The 19,130-nt window shown below is 38.7% G+C and overlaps 6 protein-coding genes across 14 annotated transcripts in view; 2 read left to right on the top strand and 4 right to left on the bottom strand.

Moving 5' to 3' along the window:
• The window catches only part of LOC132906073 (uncharacterized protein PF3D7_1120000), a 53,928-nt gene that overhangs the window by 25,698 nt on the left and 9,100 nt on the right, over window positions 1-19,130 (bottom strand). The window contains exons 6-12 of one of the 9 annotated variants that reach the window (XR_009657933.1): window positions 18,530-18,855; window positions 17,469-17,902; window positions 16,829-17,001; window positions 16,520-16,751; window positions 16,101-16,295; window positions 15,299-16,033; window positions 13,267-15,231 (exon numbers count right to left, since the gene is read on the bottom strand). Coding sequence is in view for 8 of the 9 variants with exons in the window: in XM_060957933.1 (XP_060813916.1) it covers window positions 15,225-15,231; window positions 15,808-16,033; window positions 16,101-16,295; window positions 16,520-16,751; window positions 16,829-17,001; window positions 17,469-17,902; window positions 18,530-18,855 (1,593 nt within the window). In the remaining variant the exon portion in view is untranslated. Of the gene's footprint in view, window positions 1-13,266; window positions 15,232-15,298; window positions 16,034-16,100; window positions 16,337-16,519; window positions 16,752-16,828; window positions 17,040-17,174; window positions 17,225-17,361; window positions 17,391-17,468; window positions 17,903-18,529; window positions 18,856-19,130 lie in introns of those variants that run through there. The other 8 variants (XM_060957933.1, XM_060957935.1, XM_060957934.1 and 5 more) reach the window with 8 other exon arrangements.
• Window positions 1,652-3,702, top strand: LOC132905883 (uncharacterized). Its single transcript, XM_060957605.1, has 6 exons — window positions 1,652-2,445; window positions 2,504-2,910; window positions 3,017-3,116; window positions 3,190-3,291; window positions 3,359-3,514; window positions 3,604-3,702. Exons 1-6 carry the CDS (start codon window positions 2,152-2,154, stop codon window positions 3,667-3,669), a joined length of 1,125 nt encoding a protein of 374 aa, XP_060813588.1. The 5' UTR covers window positions 1,652-2,151; the 3' UTR covers window positions 3,670-3,702.
• LOC132905885 (probable cytochrome P450 12a5, mitochondrial) lies at window positions 4,639-7,597 on the bottom strand. Its single transcript, XM_060957607.1, is given in 11 exon segments — window positions 4,639-4,947; window positions 5,016-5,216; window positions 5,282-5,360; window positions 5,439-5,608; window positions 5,681-5,864; window positions 5,932-6,182; window positions 6,259-6,400; window positions 6,479-6,601; window positions 6,681-6,792; window positions 7,107-7,435; window positions 7,437-7,597. Coding segments are annotated over 11 exon segments (1,836 nt in total). The 5' UTR covers window positions 7,571-7,597; the 3' UTR covers window positions 4,639-4,836.
• On the bottom strand, window positions 7,733-10,270 carry LOC132905884 (H2.0-like homeobox protein). Its single transcript, XM_060957606.1, has 4 exons — window positions 9,624-10,270; window positions 9,248-9,460; window positions 8,091-8,281; window positions 7,733-8,016 (listed from the first exon to the last, which is right to left on the bottom strand). Exons 1-4 carry the CDS (start codon window positions 9,724-9,726, stop codon window positions 7,825-7,827), a joined length of 699 nt encoding a protein of 232 aa, XP_060813589.1. The 5' UTR covers window positions 9,727-10,270; the 3' UTR covers window positions 7,733-7,824.
• Window positions 10,343-12,262, bottom strand: LOC132906079 (uncharacterized). The gene is made up of 3 exons (XM_060957949.1): window positions 11,666-12,262; window positions 11,293-11,579; window positions 10,343-11,200 (listed from the first exon to the last, which is right to left on the bottom strand). The coding sequence occupies exons 1-3, from the start codon at window positions 11,820-11,822 to the stop codon at window positions 11,057-11,059; spliced, it is 588 nt and encodes a 195-aa protein (XP_060813932.1). The 5' UTR covers window positions 11,823-12,262; the 3' UTR covers window positions 10,343-11,056.
• On the top strand, window positions 12,261-13,096 carry LOC132906108 (uncharacterized; the record flags this gene model as incomplete). The annotated part of the gene is made up of 3 exons (XM_060957976.1): window positions 12,261-12,530; window positions 12,589-12,708; window positions 12,786-13,096. Coding segments are annotated over 3 exons (651 nt in total), but the record flags the coding sequence as incomplete, so codon positions are not given.

Genomic DNA, 19,130 nt, shown 5'->3' on the forward strand with positions numbered 1-19,130 from the left:
CACATAATATGGCTCCTAGTCACGAAGGTCGCATGAAGTCTTTGAAATTGAAACGTCACGCATTTAAAGTAGAATTCGCATGCTTACTCGATAATTACGAAGAAGAAACATCCGTAACAAATATTCGTATATAGTTAGAATATTCAGGAGACGAATTTACCTCCTTCACTAAATCACAGGTCGAATTAGATCAGATGGACGTCGTATACTCTGACGTGGGACGATCGTGACTCAAAATATCTAATCTATCTATGCCTTATCACTGTTACGATCCAATTAAGATGCTTAAGCAATTTCACTCTTAACCACCTGTATTGGAGTAAATGTAATGTAGTAAGTACCATTTTCTTTTTTGTCATATATTTTGAACCACTATCAGTTCACACCACGGACGAATAACTTATGCATATAACTTATGACTCTCCGCTCTACAGCATATCCAAAATTCAACACATAATATAAAACACATGACATGAATTCAACACACAACAATTGGAGTCGGGGCTCTCTTTTGTGCATAAGTATCAATTGCTCTACTCAGTCGCAAAACTCGATAGAAAATACACGGAATTTTCAAAACACATTTCAGTCCCATACCGACTTCTTATAAAATAAAGTCACATTTTCTAAAATAAATTTGCCAATATTTATGGATTCGTACGAAGAATGGCACTGCTCACGACAATATACGAATCGATTATTGAAGAAAATTCATGTATATACTTGCGGTCCTGCCTGCGCGAAACCAGTACAAGCGATCGAATTTTTCGGTAACAACGCGATAAATTATTCACCTGTTTGGAGAACTCTAGAAAGACGATATAATCAGCCAGCAATAATCGTTATGTCGCTTGGAGGTTTTGTTTGAACTACCTTGAACTTATCGCGCTTCGAACCAAGACCTTCGATGATTCCTAAATCACAGGAAATCTCACTATCGCGCACTAGAAGTTCTCACGCAACCGACTGTAGACACCCTGCTTTAATACTTATTTAAATCAAAAATAGACCGCGAGGTAACACTGAAATGGAAGGAACTCGTACAGCACACAACATTTCCAAAGCTAGAGAAATTGTTCATACTCATATACGATCGCTGCAAGATTTCAGAACCAGTCGGATCTAGTTCGTGCGTTTCATCAATAGTAAATATTGAAAAAGTCACCCCTTGACGTAATCAGCAATCTTTCAGTCGCAATGAACCACACACAACACGACAAACGGGTCGCTAATTACGGCCAACCGCTCAGTGTTCCTTCATTATCGCCAAGATTGCGTGTAGCTTTTCCCAAGAATCACATCTTTTGCAGAACTGCTAATTTACGTATTTACATTAATACTTTCCATCAGACGTACAGCACCAGAGTTCTCTTTGTGTCATTTCTCTTCGTTACCTTAAGTTAGCGTTAGATTGTCATAATTATGAAAGAATTAATCAGAGATATTATATGGACCATATAAAAAGAACGATAATCGCGACTAATGTCACACTATTTCATAACTAATCGTCTATTAACATCGGCATTTTATGAATTTCTATGAACACAGATATTTATTTCAATGAAAACCACTTTCAAAATATAAATACGGACACTATAGAAACTGCGTTATTCGTAATTGGATACTAGAGTAACTGAACAAATGATATCTTTCGTTTCATTGCGTGTACTTACACATCTAATAAATTCTCGAATCATTTAACATCAATTATTTGTTTACTTGGAAAAGGATCTTTATTACCTGAGCTATCATCGTTAAAACATTTTGTGCATAATTATTACTTCTAATACTCGCAGATAGCGAACTTATGTTAGACGTCGTACTGCGAAATGTGTCGAGTAATTTGCAGCCTGTTCCATATGCGATATCTCCCACAGCAGTAAGCAAGTAAAGGAGAATTACGTATTCAAACGGGATTCGAGAGAAAACTCTCAGGCTGTTATTAGTGTTGCAACAGGGATTATTTCATATTTTATTTCTTTCGTACTAAGAATACGCAAGTAACTGAATGCTACTGAACTATTACCCCTACACGATTTCTTTATTAGTTTCATTAGAATTCTCGCGAATTATTTCAAAGTAAAGCGTTCTGCTTGAAGACAGAACGTTGTGATCTCTTGACACGATAGTCGGCTTTAAGTTCGCGTCGGTATGTTTCGAAATGTAGCGCCAAAAACGGCGATAGCTTTTACTCAATTTATCCTGGGATTATCCTGTTGTTGGCCGCTTTCATCGAAAGCTACAAAGTTTCAGATACTTTGCTTCAAAATCTTGAGATCCGCGTTATTTCTCAATGCACTTTTACTCTTTTGTCCTTTGTTGTATGCAATATATGTGCACCGCTATGATACAGTAATGCTTTGCAAAGCAATTTCTTTGGCACTTGCTGTTTTACAAGTACTTCTGCATTCCTTCTACTGTTTCAATCAGTATGACCGATATCAGGTAAGATTCATCTGTAATAGCAGTCTCAAAAGTTAATGATTCCAATAACGTATTGCAGCGATTAATCGAAGAGATGAAATCTTGCTGTAAGGAAGCAAATTCATACGAGAGACAGGTCTTCCAACGATACGTGGACAAGTACGCTATATACTATGCGGCATCTGCAGCTTGGTTCTATTGGTGCGGTGCAATTGTTCCCATCGGAACGTTCTTCTTACCCGATCCCTTTCCAACGAATGCAGAATATCCGTTCCCAGTTGATTCTGAACCCGTGAGGAGCATTATTTTCTTGCAACAATCGCTCGTGGGTATGCAGTGCTCGTCACTTCTGTGCACTAATATACTTTGCGCGTTACTGTTGCTCTTCGCTGCAGCGCGCTTCGAGATTTTAATGGTCGAAATACGTACCGCTAAGAGTGTTAAATCGTTGATAAAATGCGTAAAAAAATATTATACTCTGAGAAGGTATGCAACGATTCTACGGTGAAAAAGAACTCGATTAAACTGTATATCTTAGAGAATATAAGGTATTAGAAAATATCATGGATATTTTTCAAACGTGTGGTTTTAGATACGCAGAAGAAGTGGCGAACACAGCTCGATATACAACTCTGATTACGCTATGCATCTGTGGCGTAGAAAGCGTATTTGCTGGTATCATTTTTATCGGAGTGAGTAATGAATAACACAAATTAATATGCAATTCTAAAGGTTAATATTATTAAAATTTATTCGAACATATAGCGACAACCATTTACTCTGAAACTTCAATTTGTTACGGTATCTGTAACTGTGCTGTTGGCGGTATTCATGTGCGCGTGGCCAGCTGACAACTTAATAGATGTAGTAAGTTTTAAATTTTAGTATTGTAGCTTCAGATTAAGAATTACAGTTAAGTATATTTTTCTATCAGAGTGGAAATACTATGCGTGCTGTTTACGAATCTAAATGGTATGAACAGCCTTTGAGGATACAAAAATTTATATTGTTCATGATGATTCCACAATCTCCGGTGATCTTAAGAATCAGGTGTATCATTCCAGCCTTCTCATTGAACTATTATTGCTCGGTATTCGAATGATTTATATTGTTCTTAATTTATTTCACTGCCATCTTTATCATTGTAATAATTTAGGTACCGACTATTTTATATTTCAGTTCATCACAAACGTGCTTTCTATGTTTACAGCTCTACGAGTTGTTATGTATCAAGATGAAGATTGAGTAGTTGACGATATTTGGCAATCATTTGTGAATTTTGTAATGATTTAATTGTTACATAGTAAATTATTGTGATCTGCGTATTTCTTTGATTAAATTTCACTAGTTTCAACCGTTAGAAAAGTTGCGCAGAGGAAAGGTAACGCGCTTCCAATCATCACGGAACATTAAGCTCTACGATGAGTCTTAGGGAAAAATTTTTAAATGTAAAATTGAGTAAGCTGCCTTATCTAGAAACCTAGTGGAAGGAAGTTTATCTAATTGTAAAGTATCTACCATTTATTCATGTAATGCCAGCTAATACTTTTGTTCTTGATTGGTTGCGTAGTAAAGCAGTGTTGGTTGATGATTGAGCTAAATTGGAAAAATAAAGTAGCAGGTGCTATTTGTTATTACAGATAGAAGATATACAGGTCTGCTATCCCATAGAAATGTTATGCATCGGAATAAATTTATTATTCATTATTTTCGTCTAATTTTTTTATTATTTCCTTCGGGAATTCATTTTCCATAGTTGTCCACTTTGCGGAAAATTTTTTTGAGCAAGATGTGCATATTTTTATATTTGACGTTACATCTAAATAATGTTTTATATTTCATTCTCAGAGCACTACGATCAAAAGGATATACTTAGGACGCTGGCAAAATTATAGAAACGATTTTATAGGATAATTCGTAAAGATTACCTGTACATCTGAAATAGGCACGTAACGTTGCCTATAATGTTTATGGTGTTCCATGGATGGAGATAATGACAAACGTCCGTAAAGATGTACGGACTTCAAAGTGCCTCTCTTTCAAATTCTATGTTAAGGTAAACTTGATCTTGTAATTTAGAAATATTGTTAAAAGATTTCTTTTCATATCCATTTCACAGGTTCTGTACGCCTTTAAATTTTTAACCTTTTCTCAACATTAAATGTCGAATTACGCGTCTAAACAGTCTCGAATAGATAATAAATTAAACCAAAATCCTTTCTAACAATATTTTATTTTTTCTATTGACGTAATGAATGTCCAATAAAAATGTACGATAAATCACAACTACTGTTATTTAGTCTAAATTATGCCTCGCTGTATTCGAAGTGTTGATTTAATAACAAGAAATATAATATATTCCTATCTATGCGGTTCTTTGCAGTAACTAGTGCTTGATTATTATCGTATAGACTAATATCTATTCACGAAACGGAAACGAAGTGGCTTATTGGGTACATTCACCATCATAAAATTGCTTTTGATGTCAGCATAATCATATTCAACTCTGAATTGTCGTACAAGCTGAAATATGAATAACGCGATCAATTAATAATGATTACAATAATATAATTAAACCTAACAGTAAATACCTTTGCTGTCAGTAGCATCATTTGTATTTCAGCCATACTTTTCCCTAAACATGATCTCACACCATATCCAAAAGGTAAATAGCTGAAGTCTGTATCTTCTTTTGCACAATTAGACAACCATCTTTCTGGCCGGAATTTTAACGGATCCTCGAAGTTCTCCTCGCGTTGCGAAGTAATTTGATTTGCCATTATGACGAATGTCTATAAGAATTTATTTCTTAACGAAGCAATAATCTTATTTAATTACATTTCGCTATTACGCTTACCCCTTTAGGTATCGTATATCCATGAAGATGTATGGTTTTTGGTAACAGTCTAGTGATGTAGGGGATAGCAGGGTGTAGTCTTTGAATCAAATAAATCATTATCGTGATAATATAATAGTGATATCTACTCGATATGTACTCTTAAGAAAATTACTACCTTAAAGTTTCTTGAAGGCAAGCTTTCAGATATGGCATATTTTTCAATGTTCTTTCCGTGAAAGGAGCATCGTTATTTGGCAAAACAGAGGTAATTTCATCGTAGAGTCTTCTTTGAGTCCGTGGATTCTTCGCCAAATTATATAATACGAACGCCTCGGAGTTTGCCGTCTAGAAATCGAATAAACGTTAAATTTCACTATACATAATTGTCACTGCTATTATGCTGCTGTTAATCATTACCGCTTGAACACCTAAAATGATCATGTCCATCAGCAACGTACAAATGTCGTCTGGATGAATACCTTCGTTCACGAGAAGCTTTTCCAAAACAGGTGAACTATCCTCAGCCATTAAACTTTTCTCTGCATGGGATTTGCGAATTCGAAGTTTACTTTGAGCTTGGCGGACATATTTTCCTATGACACTGAAGAAGACGTTGACGAAATTTCCTGGAAATAATTCCATGTGTGAAATTTTGGTTATCGACTTACTTATCGAGCACGTCACAAGCTTCGAAGAGCTTCTTGGCGAATGGAGTCAAGAAAAATCGCCACACTTGAAAGCCAGTTTCACAGCGGCTCATGTACTTGTGAGCTGTTAACAAGGCGTTAATAATTCTTGACGTTTCGGACGTCGGATTGTAGCCTGGTGACTCCAAAAAGCCGAGGCGCTTGTTAAATGTTACGTCGTAAAAACACTCCATGGCCCAGCGAATCATGTCTTCGTGGAAACTAGCAGGCACCTATTCGCGTCATTAATTTATCATGTTGTATCGTAAGGTTTACGTTACCAAATTGTATAAACTGTAATGTATATACTTCATTTTGTCTGTTACGTATTTTGTATATCCTAGTAATAACTTCGTCGCAAATCGTATCGATCTTCCCAAAAAAGCTTGGGGCAATTTGACCGAATATTTGCTCCACCTTTTCTCTCACTTCTAACCATTCCGTACCTTGCCTGAATAATTTTTTGATCAACAGATTTAAATTTTACGTGTATACAAATTATTTATGATAGGTACATGTATTTACTTACATAGAAAACGGCCCTGCAAGACGATATTTACGATAGTTCAGTCGATAATGTTGTAGAATATCGATTCCGCTTCTTATAGGCGTATCGCCTTCCTGCTTAAGAACCTCTGCTATGTGTTCTGGTCTACATTAATGAACAAGGGTAATGAGCAAAAGCGTAATAAGGCAGAGCTATCGAAAATTATTACCTTGGAAAAGGTTACCTGTGAATCATGACAATGTCTCCTGAAAGAGGTCCGTTAATCCTTACGATACAACCGTATTCGTTGAATAAATATTTTAAGGGTGTTACATTGCGATTCCACGTCAGTCGTCCTGAAAACGACTCATTTGAAATTTAACAATCACCCATCTTCGCAGAGACAGGATTGAAACTAAGCTATTTCAAACTTTTACGAGATTTACGTGACATCGTCTGAATTTTTTTATTCCTGTAACTATTCTCTCATCGAGATATCAAAGGGAACGCGCAATTGGAAATTCGAAGAGCAAATCGAATTTTCCTTTTAAAAGTTTTCTGTCCACTATTTCTTACGATCACATTTGAAGTTCTCTAACGATAATTGTACAGATAGAAACAATACTGGTCTCTTCGAATTTCAACCTATTGGTACTTCAACAGATCGTACCCTGGGTGAATCTGTTGATTAGCAGACTGGAAAGCACTTGCGTACCGAGGAGCGGCACGTATTTCCAATATTTCTCCCAGATCTTCAAAATCGCCGGTCCAGGGATCTCCTCGAATGGCAATGGCGTCTTATCACCGATAATCTGCGACTCGATCTTCGATGTGGTCACCTCGAACGTAGTAGTTGAAACTTCTGCGGCCGTTTGATCCAGCAGAGGAATCGCATCTGCGCGTAAAGACTCGTTGACGACAGAAGCTGCTCGTGATTGAGTCATGGATGCAGCTAAAATGCAGAAAAATATTGATAACCTAAGGAGGACAGTATCTTCAAAAATACTTACAGAGAAGATCGGAAGTGTCGATATCGAGACATTTCTGACTCTCGCTGGCTCCCAGAGGTTTCGACATCTTCATCACCGAATATTGTCGAGAAATCGACATTAAACGTGGTAATAATCGTTGCATTTTAAACCGCAGTTTGTTAGGCCCCGATTAATATTTTCTTTTAGGAAAGAAATAACAGCTTAGTTGTCCTGGTAACCGGCAAAAAAAATGTTAATATCGTTTTTATAAATGGCGTCAGAACAGGGTGAAGTACGTGTCGAATCCAAACAAACGGAATAAAGCTGTTTACGTATAAACTTTATTTAACATAAAAATTTATCATTACAGATTACAAACTAGACGATATGAAACATCGTAAATGTACATTGTAAAATTCACACATCAACTTCGATCTCCACATCCTCTTCGTCTTCCGAAACAGTCTTTTCAGTCGTTGCACTTTTTGTATCATCCTTCGCTAATTTCCTAGACGATTCCTTCTGGGAATCGGAGTTCGACAAAGCAGTATTTTCGCTCTCTTTCGTGTGCCGCCATTTCATTCGTCGATTTTGAAACCAGACTTTTACCTGAGAAGAACAGATCATCGTTCGAATTCGACTTTTCCAATTGCTTTACGTTCGCAGCTAATTTAATGTTATACTTGTGCGTCCGTCAAGCCTAAAGTAGCAGCAAGTTGCCGCCTGTCCGGTTTCGTGATGTATTTTTGCAGAGAAAATCTTCTTTCCAAACCTTTTCGTTGCAAAGAACTGAACACAGCCCTCGACCACGATCTTTTTCTTCTGGTATTGGTCTCTGATTGATTGGTCGGTGTCGAGGCAGACGATATCGGTACTGTAAAAGTTCGTAAAAAGCTAAAGGTTTAAATCGCTCTCGAAATATTTCTAGATCCTACACAAACACGGTAAGGGGAAGTGCTTGGTTGGATAAAACAGAGACCCGAGGATTCGTCGCTGTGGACGCTAGTGCAAGATTACAAATTAGAGGGAAACGTGACATGATGTAAACATTGTAAACGGTAGTCTTAGCTGGATGGGTGTCTGTTTCAACAGATCCTATCCCGAACAAGAGGCCTCCAAGATTGGGTACTTCTGGCTGATTTACAGCCCTACAGAAGTATACAACATGTGTACGAGTTTAAACAGTGTGGTTCTCTCTCCGGTTGGTACGGTCCTCAGCATGAATTGGATGGCTAACAGTTAGTAAGGTCATACTTATTTCGGGAACTTTGTGCTATCGTTTGAAAGTGCAACTTCTATTGATAAATTCTTACTTATTCTATTGTTAGTCGTCGATTATAAGCGGTTGAATCATTTGGAAACATCCGTTTCTGCTTAGTTTTCGGTGATCTTTTATTATATCAATATTTTTATCACATGTAAACGATATACGAACGAAAAGCAAAGGGGAGTCCAGGTTTTCGACTTTTTAGCTAACCAAGAAGGAGTACGACGAAACCGCTGTTTACATCGACTATAAACGAATGGTGGCACTTAAGATGTCGTTTAAACACGAACAGGAAACACGGGAATACACTGACGCGTAAATATTTTGCTCTACTTGCTGTCGAGTATTCGGAGACAAGACAGTAGTCCATATGGTCACATTTGTTAATGACGCAACTTTCGTTTCATGAGCCAGGGTTTTTAGACGATTTCCGTTAAAGGCATCGAAACGATCACCGATGACGTTAAATCGATTAATTCGCTCAATATAGTTATATTAATTTAATTAGAAATACGTTTATACATAAAACAAAGAATATATTACGAGCAAAGATTAAATTTTTCAATTTCTCACCTCTGGGAACAGGTCGAAGTGGAGCCGGCCGATAAATACTGGTATAATTTTCGACTACTCCGTTTCCATGGTTGGTACTTGCGTAGTTTCCGGAAATCGCAGTTTGAACGTAAGAAAATGGAGGGCAAATTCGTAGGGCTTCGCACCTGACGCAACCTCCAGGACAAGGACACCGCACCGTGGAAAATTGTACCGGAAGCGGCCTTAGTACATCTTTCGAAACATATATATTTATTCAGAAGTTGACCATGCAGGTCAAACAGGCAGTACGATGTCCATTTCATAACGATTACTTTTTTTGAAAATCGAGTCAACTAATGGAAATAAAGAAAATAATTTGAAGAACACGATAGATAGCCGTTTTTCGTTCTATTACCTGTTTTCTTCGACGAAATTTCATCCGACAATATACGTTCTACTCCGAACTTCAATTGCTTCGAACAATTCGTATCCACAACGCGGGTTTTCACTTCGTTCATCTTTGTCTTTTCCCTTTAACTCACTTGCACGAGATTCCGATTATCCTAATATTTCCGACGCACACTTTTAACGACTACGACATTTTCCAACAATGCTCCACTTAAAATCGTAATCCAAATAAATCACGCACAAATACACTCCACCGAACTACGAAGTTTATGTCATGATTAAAAGTGGACACGGTGTTTTTGACAATGATCCGATTCTTCGCCGATTACAAACAGAAGATGATCGAATTATCAGTCACTGGTGTCAACGAAAATAGTTACAGGCTAAACAATGACTTCCACGGAAGTGCATCAGAATGAACGAGTGAACGAGTTCCTGCCATGTTCAGAACGGAATTTGGTTTAAAAAAAAAATGATCCGAGCGAGCTGCAATTTCGTACGTGGGATTGGTCCACATGGTCGGCGTAGGCGTGGCTCTCAGAAGATTGGTCCCTGAAGGACGATGAGTCTGATGTCAGACTCGATGGAGCATTGCTCGGAAGAATTCCCGATTCGATGCGTTTCACCAAATAAATATTATAAAATACGCTTAACGCATAAAACGGGATAAATTACCGGGAAATTTAAAAATAACTTTAAGAAAAAAAAATGTAATTAAGAAAACACTTTGATATTGCAACTAGATATAATTCCATTTTATTCGGATATAATTTATTATACAGATTACAATTCTTTAAGGTCATCTTTTTATAGAAATTATAATTTTTACATGTACTACTGTAAATCGTTACCTACCGCTATCGTTAAATAAATTCGATTACATCGAGGAATCACGAGAACGAAAATTTTGAACGTAATCGGTAATCTTTTTAGAAATGAAGTTCCAAAAAACAGAAATAGACGCTATTCGGGTTATACATGTCTCAGGAATAATAGCATAGAGACGTATGGCTGATGATATCTCTGGAAGCCATATGGTTATCTTTGCATGCAGACTTTCGGAGTATACAGTCACTTAGGTGTTTATTTGAAGAGCCATGTTTGAAGCAGCCTCTACCCACATGCTAAGAATATTCTTCGGGATATGTACACACCGTGATCCTCTATTCGATTTTATTAGGTTTTAGGATTTTCAAGAGTCCGGCGAATCATGATAAGCGAACCCCTAATTGAGTCCGTCAATCACGATCAGAAATTTTTACCACGAATCACTTATATTCTCGTGTCAATCGATCAGATCGATCCTCGAATACGAAACTTACGTTTTTAACTATCCGAGATTCTACTATCCGTGATTTTCTAGCAAAAGTCTAGCGATATCCATCGATAGTGGCGAACGTAAGTCTTGTATTTCTACTTTTAGATCCATTCAAAGCATCATCAGTTAATATTATACATTGTATAAGATTTTGACAACAGGATCATTCCCTGGTACAGCTTCTCGATTTCGGAATCGTTCTCTGACGCATCGTGCATAAGGGAGTTTCTTTTTGGACGATTATAGTTTTGCAAACCCTGCAGGTTCTGAAATTCGAATGTCATTTTTGTATATAGAATATGTCAGCTTTGATTCTCAATTTTGTAACTCAATCGCCTAAAATAAGAGATTAACTCACTGAGAGCACTATAACGTTTCCATTGCCCGTGTTTCCTATTGCGTTTTGACGAATTGCTGTTATTATAAGAGTAAGCAGATAGCCACCGAAAGCAAGAAACGAAAGCGCTGTGACTGACAATTGGAATATCTTTGAAATTTTCGTGTCTTTTCCTTTTTCTTCGTGATAATCTTCGTACCGTCTCATTGGCTTTTTGTTCATTCTTTTCAAAGGCTGTGCAACGGGCAATGACGACGAAAATGTTCTACTCGATATCTCTTCGGCTTGTACATCTTCCCCGACAACATCTACGCTCGTAAGTTTATTTAATTGATTTCATTTTTCAATTACCTTCTTAAATTGAATGTGTTTCTAAGGTTTCGAAAAAGTTTACCTTCTTCATCCGCGAGCGAGGACTTTATTTGAATTAATTCACTCATTGGTAGTTCGCTCAAACAATAAACTTCCTGCGTATAAAACGATGTCCGATTTGCCAATGTAACTTTCAAGCAGAGACATATCAATAGAAACGGTATCACGCCGGTATTCATGTTAAACTGTATTTTACGATTTAAACTGAGTTGCGAGTCTCGCGAACGATTAAACGATGCTTCGCCGGCAACGATGTTTCATCGACAAGGTTCGTTTCGTACTAGTTCGAAAAAGTAACGAGGTTCTCCGAATCTGGAGATCTCGTCTCTCGTGCTTGGTTGACAAAGCGAAAAGAGTTTCAATCGTGGTCATCACGCGACCAACTAGGAACAGGAACGTTACGATTCAACAAGGTGGAAACAAGTAATTAACATCCGTTAGAACCAGGTCGAATGTAACTCTTAGTGTAGGAAAAGCTTCAGTCGTGATACAATGCAGAAGTTTTTGTATACCTCCTTCTGCATTTCCACTATAGCGTTTTGTGCCTCCGGTTTACCTCAAGAGGATGATGGTTAGTGGTAAAACTTAAGCTTCACGATAAATCAACAGCCCGTTAATTGATTCGACTCGTAGGTGTTCTCGACAAGATAAAGACAGGCTTGGAATATGCGACCAATTATCTGGAGACTGCAAAGGATATCGCTGATCTGGTTGCAAAAAGTTTAGGCGGTAAGCAGAAGGAGAAACAAGGAGAGGATCATAAAACAAGGGAGCAAGGAAGTTTCGGTCCTTCTAACGTTATGTCCGCGTTCTTCCGTCTTTTTGGACTGGATTCGCAGAAAGTTACAGCCATTGCTGTGAACAGTGTTATATTTCTTGCGCAAATGGTACGTGTCTATTGCTCGATGTTTTACTATCAAATAACGGCGAGTCTCCGATCTGCAGATAAGTTCGTTGTTTAACTTGAAAGCTCCGAAAGAAAATGCCGGTAGGAGTTTGGAAGACGAGACTGATGCTTCATCTTGGAATCCAGCTAAACTTATCACGGAGAGCAAGAGCGAGAGAGTGAGTCACGCCGAATACAAGAATGAAACAGAAATTGTAAGTTACGAGATAACAGATACGAATAATTTTCTTTTTAGATACAAAACTTAATCGAGCAAGCTCATGATGAGAATCTACCGGTTCGACTGATCGAAAAACTGGATGGTGCTGATTCCGCGTGTATCAGATTGCTGGTATGCAAAATTTCACCGGTGATAAGGGCGACGCAGAATTTCCTAAAAAACAAAGCCCAATGTAAATCACATCGAATGACTTCGTGGTTGCCCAAAAGAGACGAGTTCGAGAAAAACAGCGATGAATGCGAAAACACGCATACCGATTGCAATTTATTTTCCTAGCGGTAGTTATTGAATCGACCTGTAGTTTACTTAACTTTATTTGCTGCGAACTTGGTCGGAGAAAAAATGACGGTGGACCTGCAGGAATTTTTCAGAAACGCTGTAAAACTGAACACTTCGAATATCGTATAACATTCACGTATTAATTTGAAAGGAAAATAATCGAGACCTCTTTACGTGTAATAGCTGCGTGTAATGGAATTTGCTAGGGATGAAGGTGTTGGTTTGCATAGCATATATATTTGCGTCCATACAAATATATACTATAATACAGAATATACAAGGTATCCCAAAATTAATTTACTGAACATTGCATATAGTAATATCCCTGGCGTACCGATGAACGAAAAGAAGAAAGCAGCGAAGTCAGAACTATCTTCTTTTCTTCAAATATGCGCCATTTATTTTGAAATAAACACCGGTTAATTAAGTTTGGCAATACCCTTTATATTTCGAGCCATCTCCGGAATGGCTGCGGCCGCATTCGATTATCCAAATAAAATTATATTGCTTGAAGTCGTTTAATCTTTACAAACAACATTTGTCTCTTGTATATTACATAAGAAAATGCTTATGATCATGGAATATGGAATCGAAGCGTTTTCATGGAAAAATTATCCCGACCGCGTTACGAGGACGCTTATCGTCCGCTTACCGATTTTTAGCGACGATTAACGAAATATTCATCGATAATATCTGTATAAAACGCATTGTGCGAAAGACATAATATTCAGTTACGTAACAAAACTACGCAATCGAGTTATAAAATCAACTACTCGCAAATTATTGCACTGTAGACGAAGCACCTTTTGACCGATTAAATAAACGTAGAACCATCGGACGTAATATATTAACGATTTATCAACTTCCGAAGCAATAAACGATGATGATACATATTTTTCACCGAGGGAAGATACTTGTATGATTTATAAGGACGGTGCTAATGAATGATCTCTACTCTTTGAAATCTTCGTGTCAGACGAAAGTGTCAAACATCTTAAAGTGACCCTACGATTCCAAATATCGACTCAATGTCCTATTGGCATTAACTTTAATCGATACAAAATCAACTATATAGTTTGTTCGATCGCTGTTCTTACGATACACGAACATCGATTAATATCAGGGCCGATTGCTAAGTAAAAGAATATCGAATGAAATATCAATGATAAGATTATAACAAGAAAGAAGGAACCATTCGAGCAATAACTACTTTGAAACAAGGTTCCTTGCGAAATTACCGGAAAGTTTTCTACGGTATAGTTACGTGTCAGACATTTCGGTGTATGCTGTCACATTCCACAGTGTAGAAACTTTAGTCGTTCTACGCTATACATCTAATGAGATCAAAATTATTGCGATCCATATGCAGTCGAAGGTTAAATGTCGATCGAACGTCTCTAAAATTAATAAATCGATACGATAGCGTTAATTAGTGGCTTCTGATTATCGATCGATCCAGAAACCTTACGGTACATACCGTACTTACGCGTGAGTCAGTTTAGAAAGTCGATAATTATGAAACTTTGGCGTTTGATAGACATCATGGTAAACGCAGCAGAGAACTTCGTACGCGCTCCAAGTTGGAAGCTCGAAGAAGTTGTCGATAAACTAACTCGAGTCGTCTACGAATCCCTGTCTACTATGGTATGCGACTTACAACATACACGATAATTAAGTAACTCGATACAAAAGCTAAGTCTTTCCGTTGACAATTTTGATTCAGATATCACATACGATCTGATAAAAGGAAACCCGAATCGACACTTCTCGTACGACGAAGATCACGCATCGGTTTGATCGCATATCCGTCTCAAACGCGATGAACGTTACCTGAAATCATTCGAAATATCCGATACATGTATATTATAGTAAACGTATATGATATAGGAGGTACGCATATTATACATTCTCGTTACATTTACGGAAAAATCGATCTCGAAAATATATAAAGGTTCAACAGACTGTTCGGGGGAAAAAGGAACCAGCGGGTCGTATCGAGCGATACGGCCATCGAGAAATTCTTATTTACAACAGAACTCCGTCGCGCCTGTACTGATCTTTGGGCTTCGCGCAAATTCACGCATTTGGCTCGTTCCCTCAACGACTCACGAGCTTTGCACGCTGAACGGCGCGATGATTCGCTTCCCTTTATGAAAGTCTTCCGTTTTTACATGGTCATCCACTGTAACGTTAAAGTTACTATTAAACGAACAGTGTCGGTTAAAATTTTTGGGTAAAATAATAATTACATCGTCCTATAGGCTGCTGTTCCGGATAAAATTTTAAGGAACGCCGATGCGACCGAGCGTATTGGAAATGTAACGCGATCACGTGCATGTCAGTAGTCTCGTCTCGAAGCTCGTATCCATTTCGTTTGATGTTAGAGGCTCGAGACGACGACCCTGCGTGCATTCGGTGAACGTCCGCGCTTCATTGCAGTCTTTGTGGTAGATTCAGCGATGAAACGAACTGAACTCGATAGGAACAAGCAAAAAGGAGGTTCTCGAATCAGCATAATAGGCTTGACCAAGATGGGTACACGATCCAAAACGTGTTAACGACGAATATCGATCGAAACTCTCGCTTCCAAACGATTTCTAACGATTAACGAAAACACGTTTTCTTGAATTGGTTTAGAAACACGTGTAAGTACATAGAATCTACATCAACGAAACGGGTACTCGAATCCCCTAGCGTATGTCGTTTGGAACCAAACTTTTCGATGGACTGTGGGCTGTTTTTTAGAGTGTCGTTCGACCTGGGCTGATCTGTGCTCTCGACGCAAGTTTGTCGCAGCCAATCCCGTAGATTCCACGTTCTCTCCATCAGGTTCGAAGAGTTCTTCTCAACGGTACAAACGCTGGTAGTGAAACCGCTATTAGGACCATATTGGGCGATGATGTTTTGCGTGTTGGGTGTCGGTGGTTGCGTTACAGTTAACTGAGACAAGATGTTTGACTGAATATTCGGCGTACCGAATGTTCCTGAAAGAATTTCGGAACTTGAAGAGAAAGTCTTCGTGAAATTATCCAAACGAAGATTTATACTCACCTTGTATATTGTTCGATTCGGCTGTAAGGTGGTGGAAACGTAGCCATCGCAAATAAGAATACATCAAAGTCGGCGGCGGTGGTATATTAGTATCCTGGCGTTTATTCAGCACGCCCCAGATCTCACGTATTTCCGAGTTTAGGTTTTCCAGGCTTGCGATGATTTCCGTCGACTCCTGGTAGTGATCCGGTTTGTCTGAGTACGAAGGATCAAGACCACAAGATCGAAAACAAATTCTTGAGTGGAAAAAAATAAACGAAAACAGCGCTTCGATCGACTCGAGGAAAATCATTTAAATCATTTGTGAAAATAACTAATAAAGTGACAAAGAAAAGGAAGGCAATGAAACGATAACTGATAGCGTAATAGAGAGAAAGAGAGAGAGAGAGAAAGAGAGAGGGTCTGTTACAGAAACTTACCTATAAACGTATCCGTTGCCAAGTCGGTTGAACTGATACCACTGCTCACGCTAGACATATCGCTCAACGTCAGTTCTTCGTTTTTCGTCGAAGTCGCGTCATTTTCGTTGGTTTTAGCATTAACCACTCTCTCCAGAGATTGCTCCAAGTGCCTTAATTGAATCACTTTCTCACCCAGAAGGCTCTTAGTTCGATGCAAGTTCACTTCCATGTCCGAGAGCTCGCGTTCCTCCTAAAATCCATCGTGCGGATTTAACGCGCAGCTTTTAAGAAAATACAGATTGAGACGCAGGTGTATAAAAATAATACCTGAACTAATTGCTCGAGGGTTGCTCGGACGCTACGTTGCTTCCAAGCCCTCTGCCGTCCTTGGAATACGTTCTCCTGGTGCCGAAGAGCCTCCCGTGCCCTCTTCACTGAATCCCTTTCGACGTGAATTCGGTGCCGAAAGAACTCCAGCTCCGAAGAGGCATTCGCCGGCGCTAAAAAATTGAGCAAAATCCTTTTCGATGTCATCCGACTAGCTCGTACACGCGCGATGCTGGTGAAAGCAGCGTGCAAAGAAAGATGTAACGAAAAAAAAGAAGGAAACCAACGAGAACAGACTCGACTCGTGGCGATAAAAGGAAAATAAAAAATCTGGTGACGCACTTACGAGCAGGTGATAGAGTACAAGCCGCTAGTTAAAGTGGAGTGTATAGATGCCTGGGAAAAAAACAAATAATAACCGATTCTCAAATTTCAGAAATAAACATGGGAGTATTGGGAGTAATCGAGAGAAACAAACGATTGATAAAAAGAAATTCTCATCTATATTTCGCGCGCGTCAGAAATGGAAGCGATTAAGCGGTGAATTTTTAATTATCCGTTTCTGAAACATTCAGATTGCTAAAAAATGAATATTGTACTAATAATAATAAATAGGTGGAAATCTTCTGAAGAGAGTTACCTTTGTCTTGGAAAGGATATCGCAATGTATAGGCCGTTTCGTTGCTTGGCAATTGATCACCGAGATCCTCGAGCTTTTCCAATTGTTTCCTAATGTTCTCGACCGGGTTCTCGAGGTTATTATTATTGTTATTATTGTTGTTTCCGGTGGTAGCGGTGGGTTTCGCGGTGCTGGTTACTTTCTTGCTGATGTTCTTCTTCGTGGTGGTGGTGTTCGCGTTCGTCTCGCTGGCGATGCTCGTGTCATCAGGTTGGAATCTCACGTTCTTCGCGTTCGACGTAGCTGTGCTCTTCTGAAACCCCGAGTTCGCCTTCTGAACGTTCGGTTCGTTCGGATCGTGTAATTCTTCCGACTGCTCGTTCATGGTCGTCTGAGTCTCGTGCGCTTTAGTGTTCGTCGTCGCCGAGCTCGAGTGCGTGTTTCGTAGTGGAGTACTGCGAGCACGATTTAAGGCCTATAGCCAGACATTAGGACGAATCGTATGAACGTGAGGAAGTACCTTCACAGTTTCTATCTCGCTACGTGAATAATTGAACGAACACCGATGGGTTTCGTTATTTACAAAGAGCGTCGAATTTCATCATCGAGATACAGAAGATGCTGATTCATAGATATACAACATACAGAAGATATACAACAAATGTGCTTGGTCAAGGTATAGTAAGTGGTATTAACTATGAAGGTACTGGAACTGGTGACAAGGAGAATGGATGTGCAAGAACTTAATACTAATATAGTGAACACTTGATCCAAATATATAAGTAAATATCGTAACACGTAGATAAAAACTGTGCTTCCGACTGATTTGTTAAAGTCATGGCACGTACAAGTAGTTCAGAGCGCGATCCAACGTGTCAACCCTTCGCGATTCAATTCGTTTTTCTGATTTCACGCGCCCTCCTCTTGTATAACGCCGCCACAATGGCGCGACATCCTAAAATATTGCAATGAAATACCGAATATTGCACCAAGTATGTATCTAATTATGTATGTATTACGGGAAAAACACACGGTTGATCGGAAGAAAAACTAGCGAAGCGACAAATCTAAACTCCACTCACTTTTGTTCCGATGACTCGGTTCTGTCGGTTCTCGTTCTCGTTGACGTTGACCTTTCGGTTTCCGAAGCCGTGGTGTATCCCTCCTTCCTTTTGCTCCTCCTCTCGATAGCCAAACGAACCTCCTTCTTTAATTTCATATATTTCTCCTTCAACGCCATATATTTGTCTTGCAGTAGTCGCTTTTCGCAACGCATTTTCTCGAATTCGATGCTCTCTTGGTGAATAGCTCTCCCTGTCTGTTTCCTCGCTTCTTTTTCTACTTCGCGTGAAAAATCGGCACGAATCTCCTCCAAATGTTGCTTATACATCTTGCGAGTGCGATCCTCCTGAAACCGCAACAGCGAATTTTTTCCAGTCACGTGTAATCGCAAATACGTAATGTAACCTTTCTTTCAGCTCTTCGTCTTCCATCGTGTCAAGAATGAATTGAAGTAGTTCTTTTTTTTTTTTTTTTTTTTAACATACATGTATTACAGGTAATCAGCATGTCGTGTGTGTCTAGGTTAAAGTATAAATGTAAGAGTGCAATTTTGTAATAGCATGCTCTGCTGCTTTATTGCTCTTCGAGTATAATTTTTTAAGATACAACAAGAATTTAGAA

Source organism: Bombus pascuorum, chromosome 4 (genome assembly GCF_905332965.1).
Source record: "Bombus pascuorum chromosome 4, iyBomPasc1.1, whole genome shotgun sequence".
Classification (NCBI taxonomy): domain Eukaryota; kingdom Metazoa; phylum Arthropoda; class Insecta; order Hymenoptera; family Apidae; genus Bombus; species Bombus pascuorum.

What these genes read in the sequence shown, in the direction of transcription:
- LOC132905883 (XM_060957605.1), top strand. Translation starts at nt 2,152, where the DNA reads ATGTTTCGAAATGTAGCGCCAAAAACGGCGATAGCTTTTACTCAATTT. An exon ending in AAATATTATACTCTGAGAAG is followed by an intron (nt 2,911 to 3,016) that starts GTATGCAACGAT and finishes GTGTGGTTTTAG; the next exon opens with ATACGCAGAAGAAGTGGCGA. An exon ending in CTGACAACTTAATAGATGTA is followed by an intron (nt 3,292 to 3,358) that starts GTAAGTTTTAAA and finishes TTTTTCTATCAG; the next exon opens with AGTGGAAATACTATGCGTGC.
- LOC132906079 (XM_060957949.1), bottom strand. Translation starts at nt 11,822, where the DNA reads ATGAATACCGGCGTGATACCGTTTCTATTGATATGTCTCTGCTTGAAA. An exon ending in CTCGCTCGCGGATGAAGAAG is followed by an intron (nt 11,580 to 11,665) that starts GTAAACTTTTTC and finishes TTACGAGCGTAG; the next exon opens with ATGTTGTCGGGGAAGATGTA. An exon ending in GAAACGTTATAGTGCTCTCA is followed by an intron (nt 11,201 to 11,292) that starts GTGAGTTAATCT and finishes TTCGAATTTCAG; the next exon opens with AACCTGCAGGGTTTGCAAAA.
- LOC132905884 (XM_060957606.1), bottom strand. Translation starts at nt 9,726, where the DNA reads ATGAACGAAGTGAAAACCCGCGTTGTGGATACGAATTGTTCGAAGCAA. An exon ending in ACTTCGACCTGTTCCCAGAG is followed by an intron (nt 8,282 to 9,247) that starts GTGAGAAATTGA and finishes GAACTTTTACAG; the next exon opens with TACCGATATCGTCTGCCTCG. An exon ending in TAGGCTTGACGGACGCACAA is followed by an intron (nt 8,017 to 8,090) that starts GTATAACATTAA and finishes TGTTCTTCTCAG; the next exon opens with GTAAAAGTCTGGTTTCAAAA.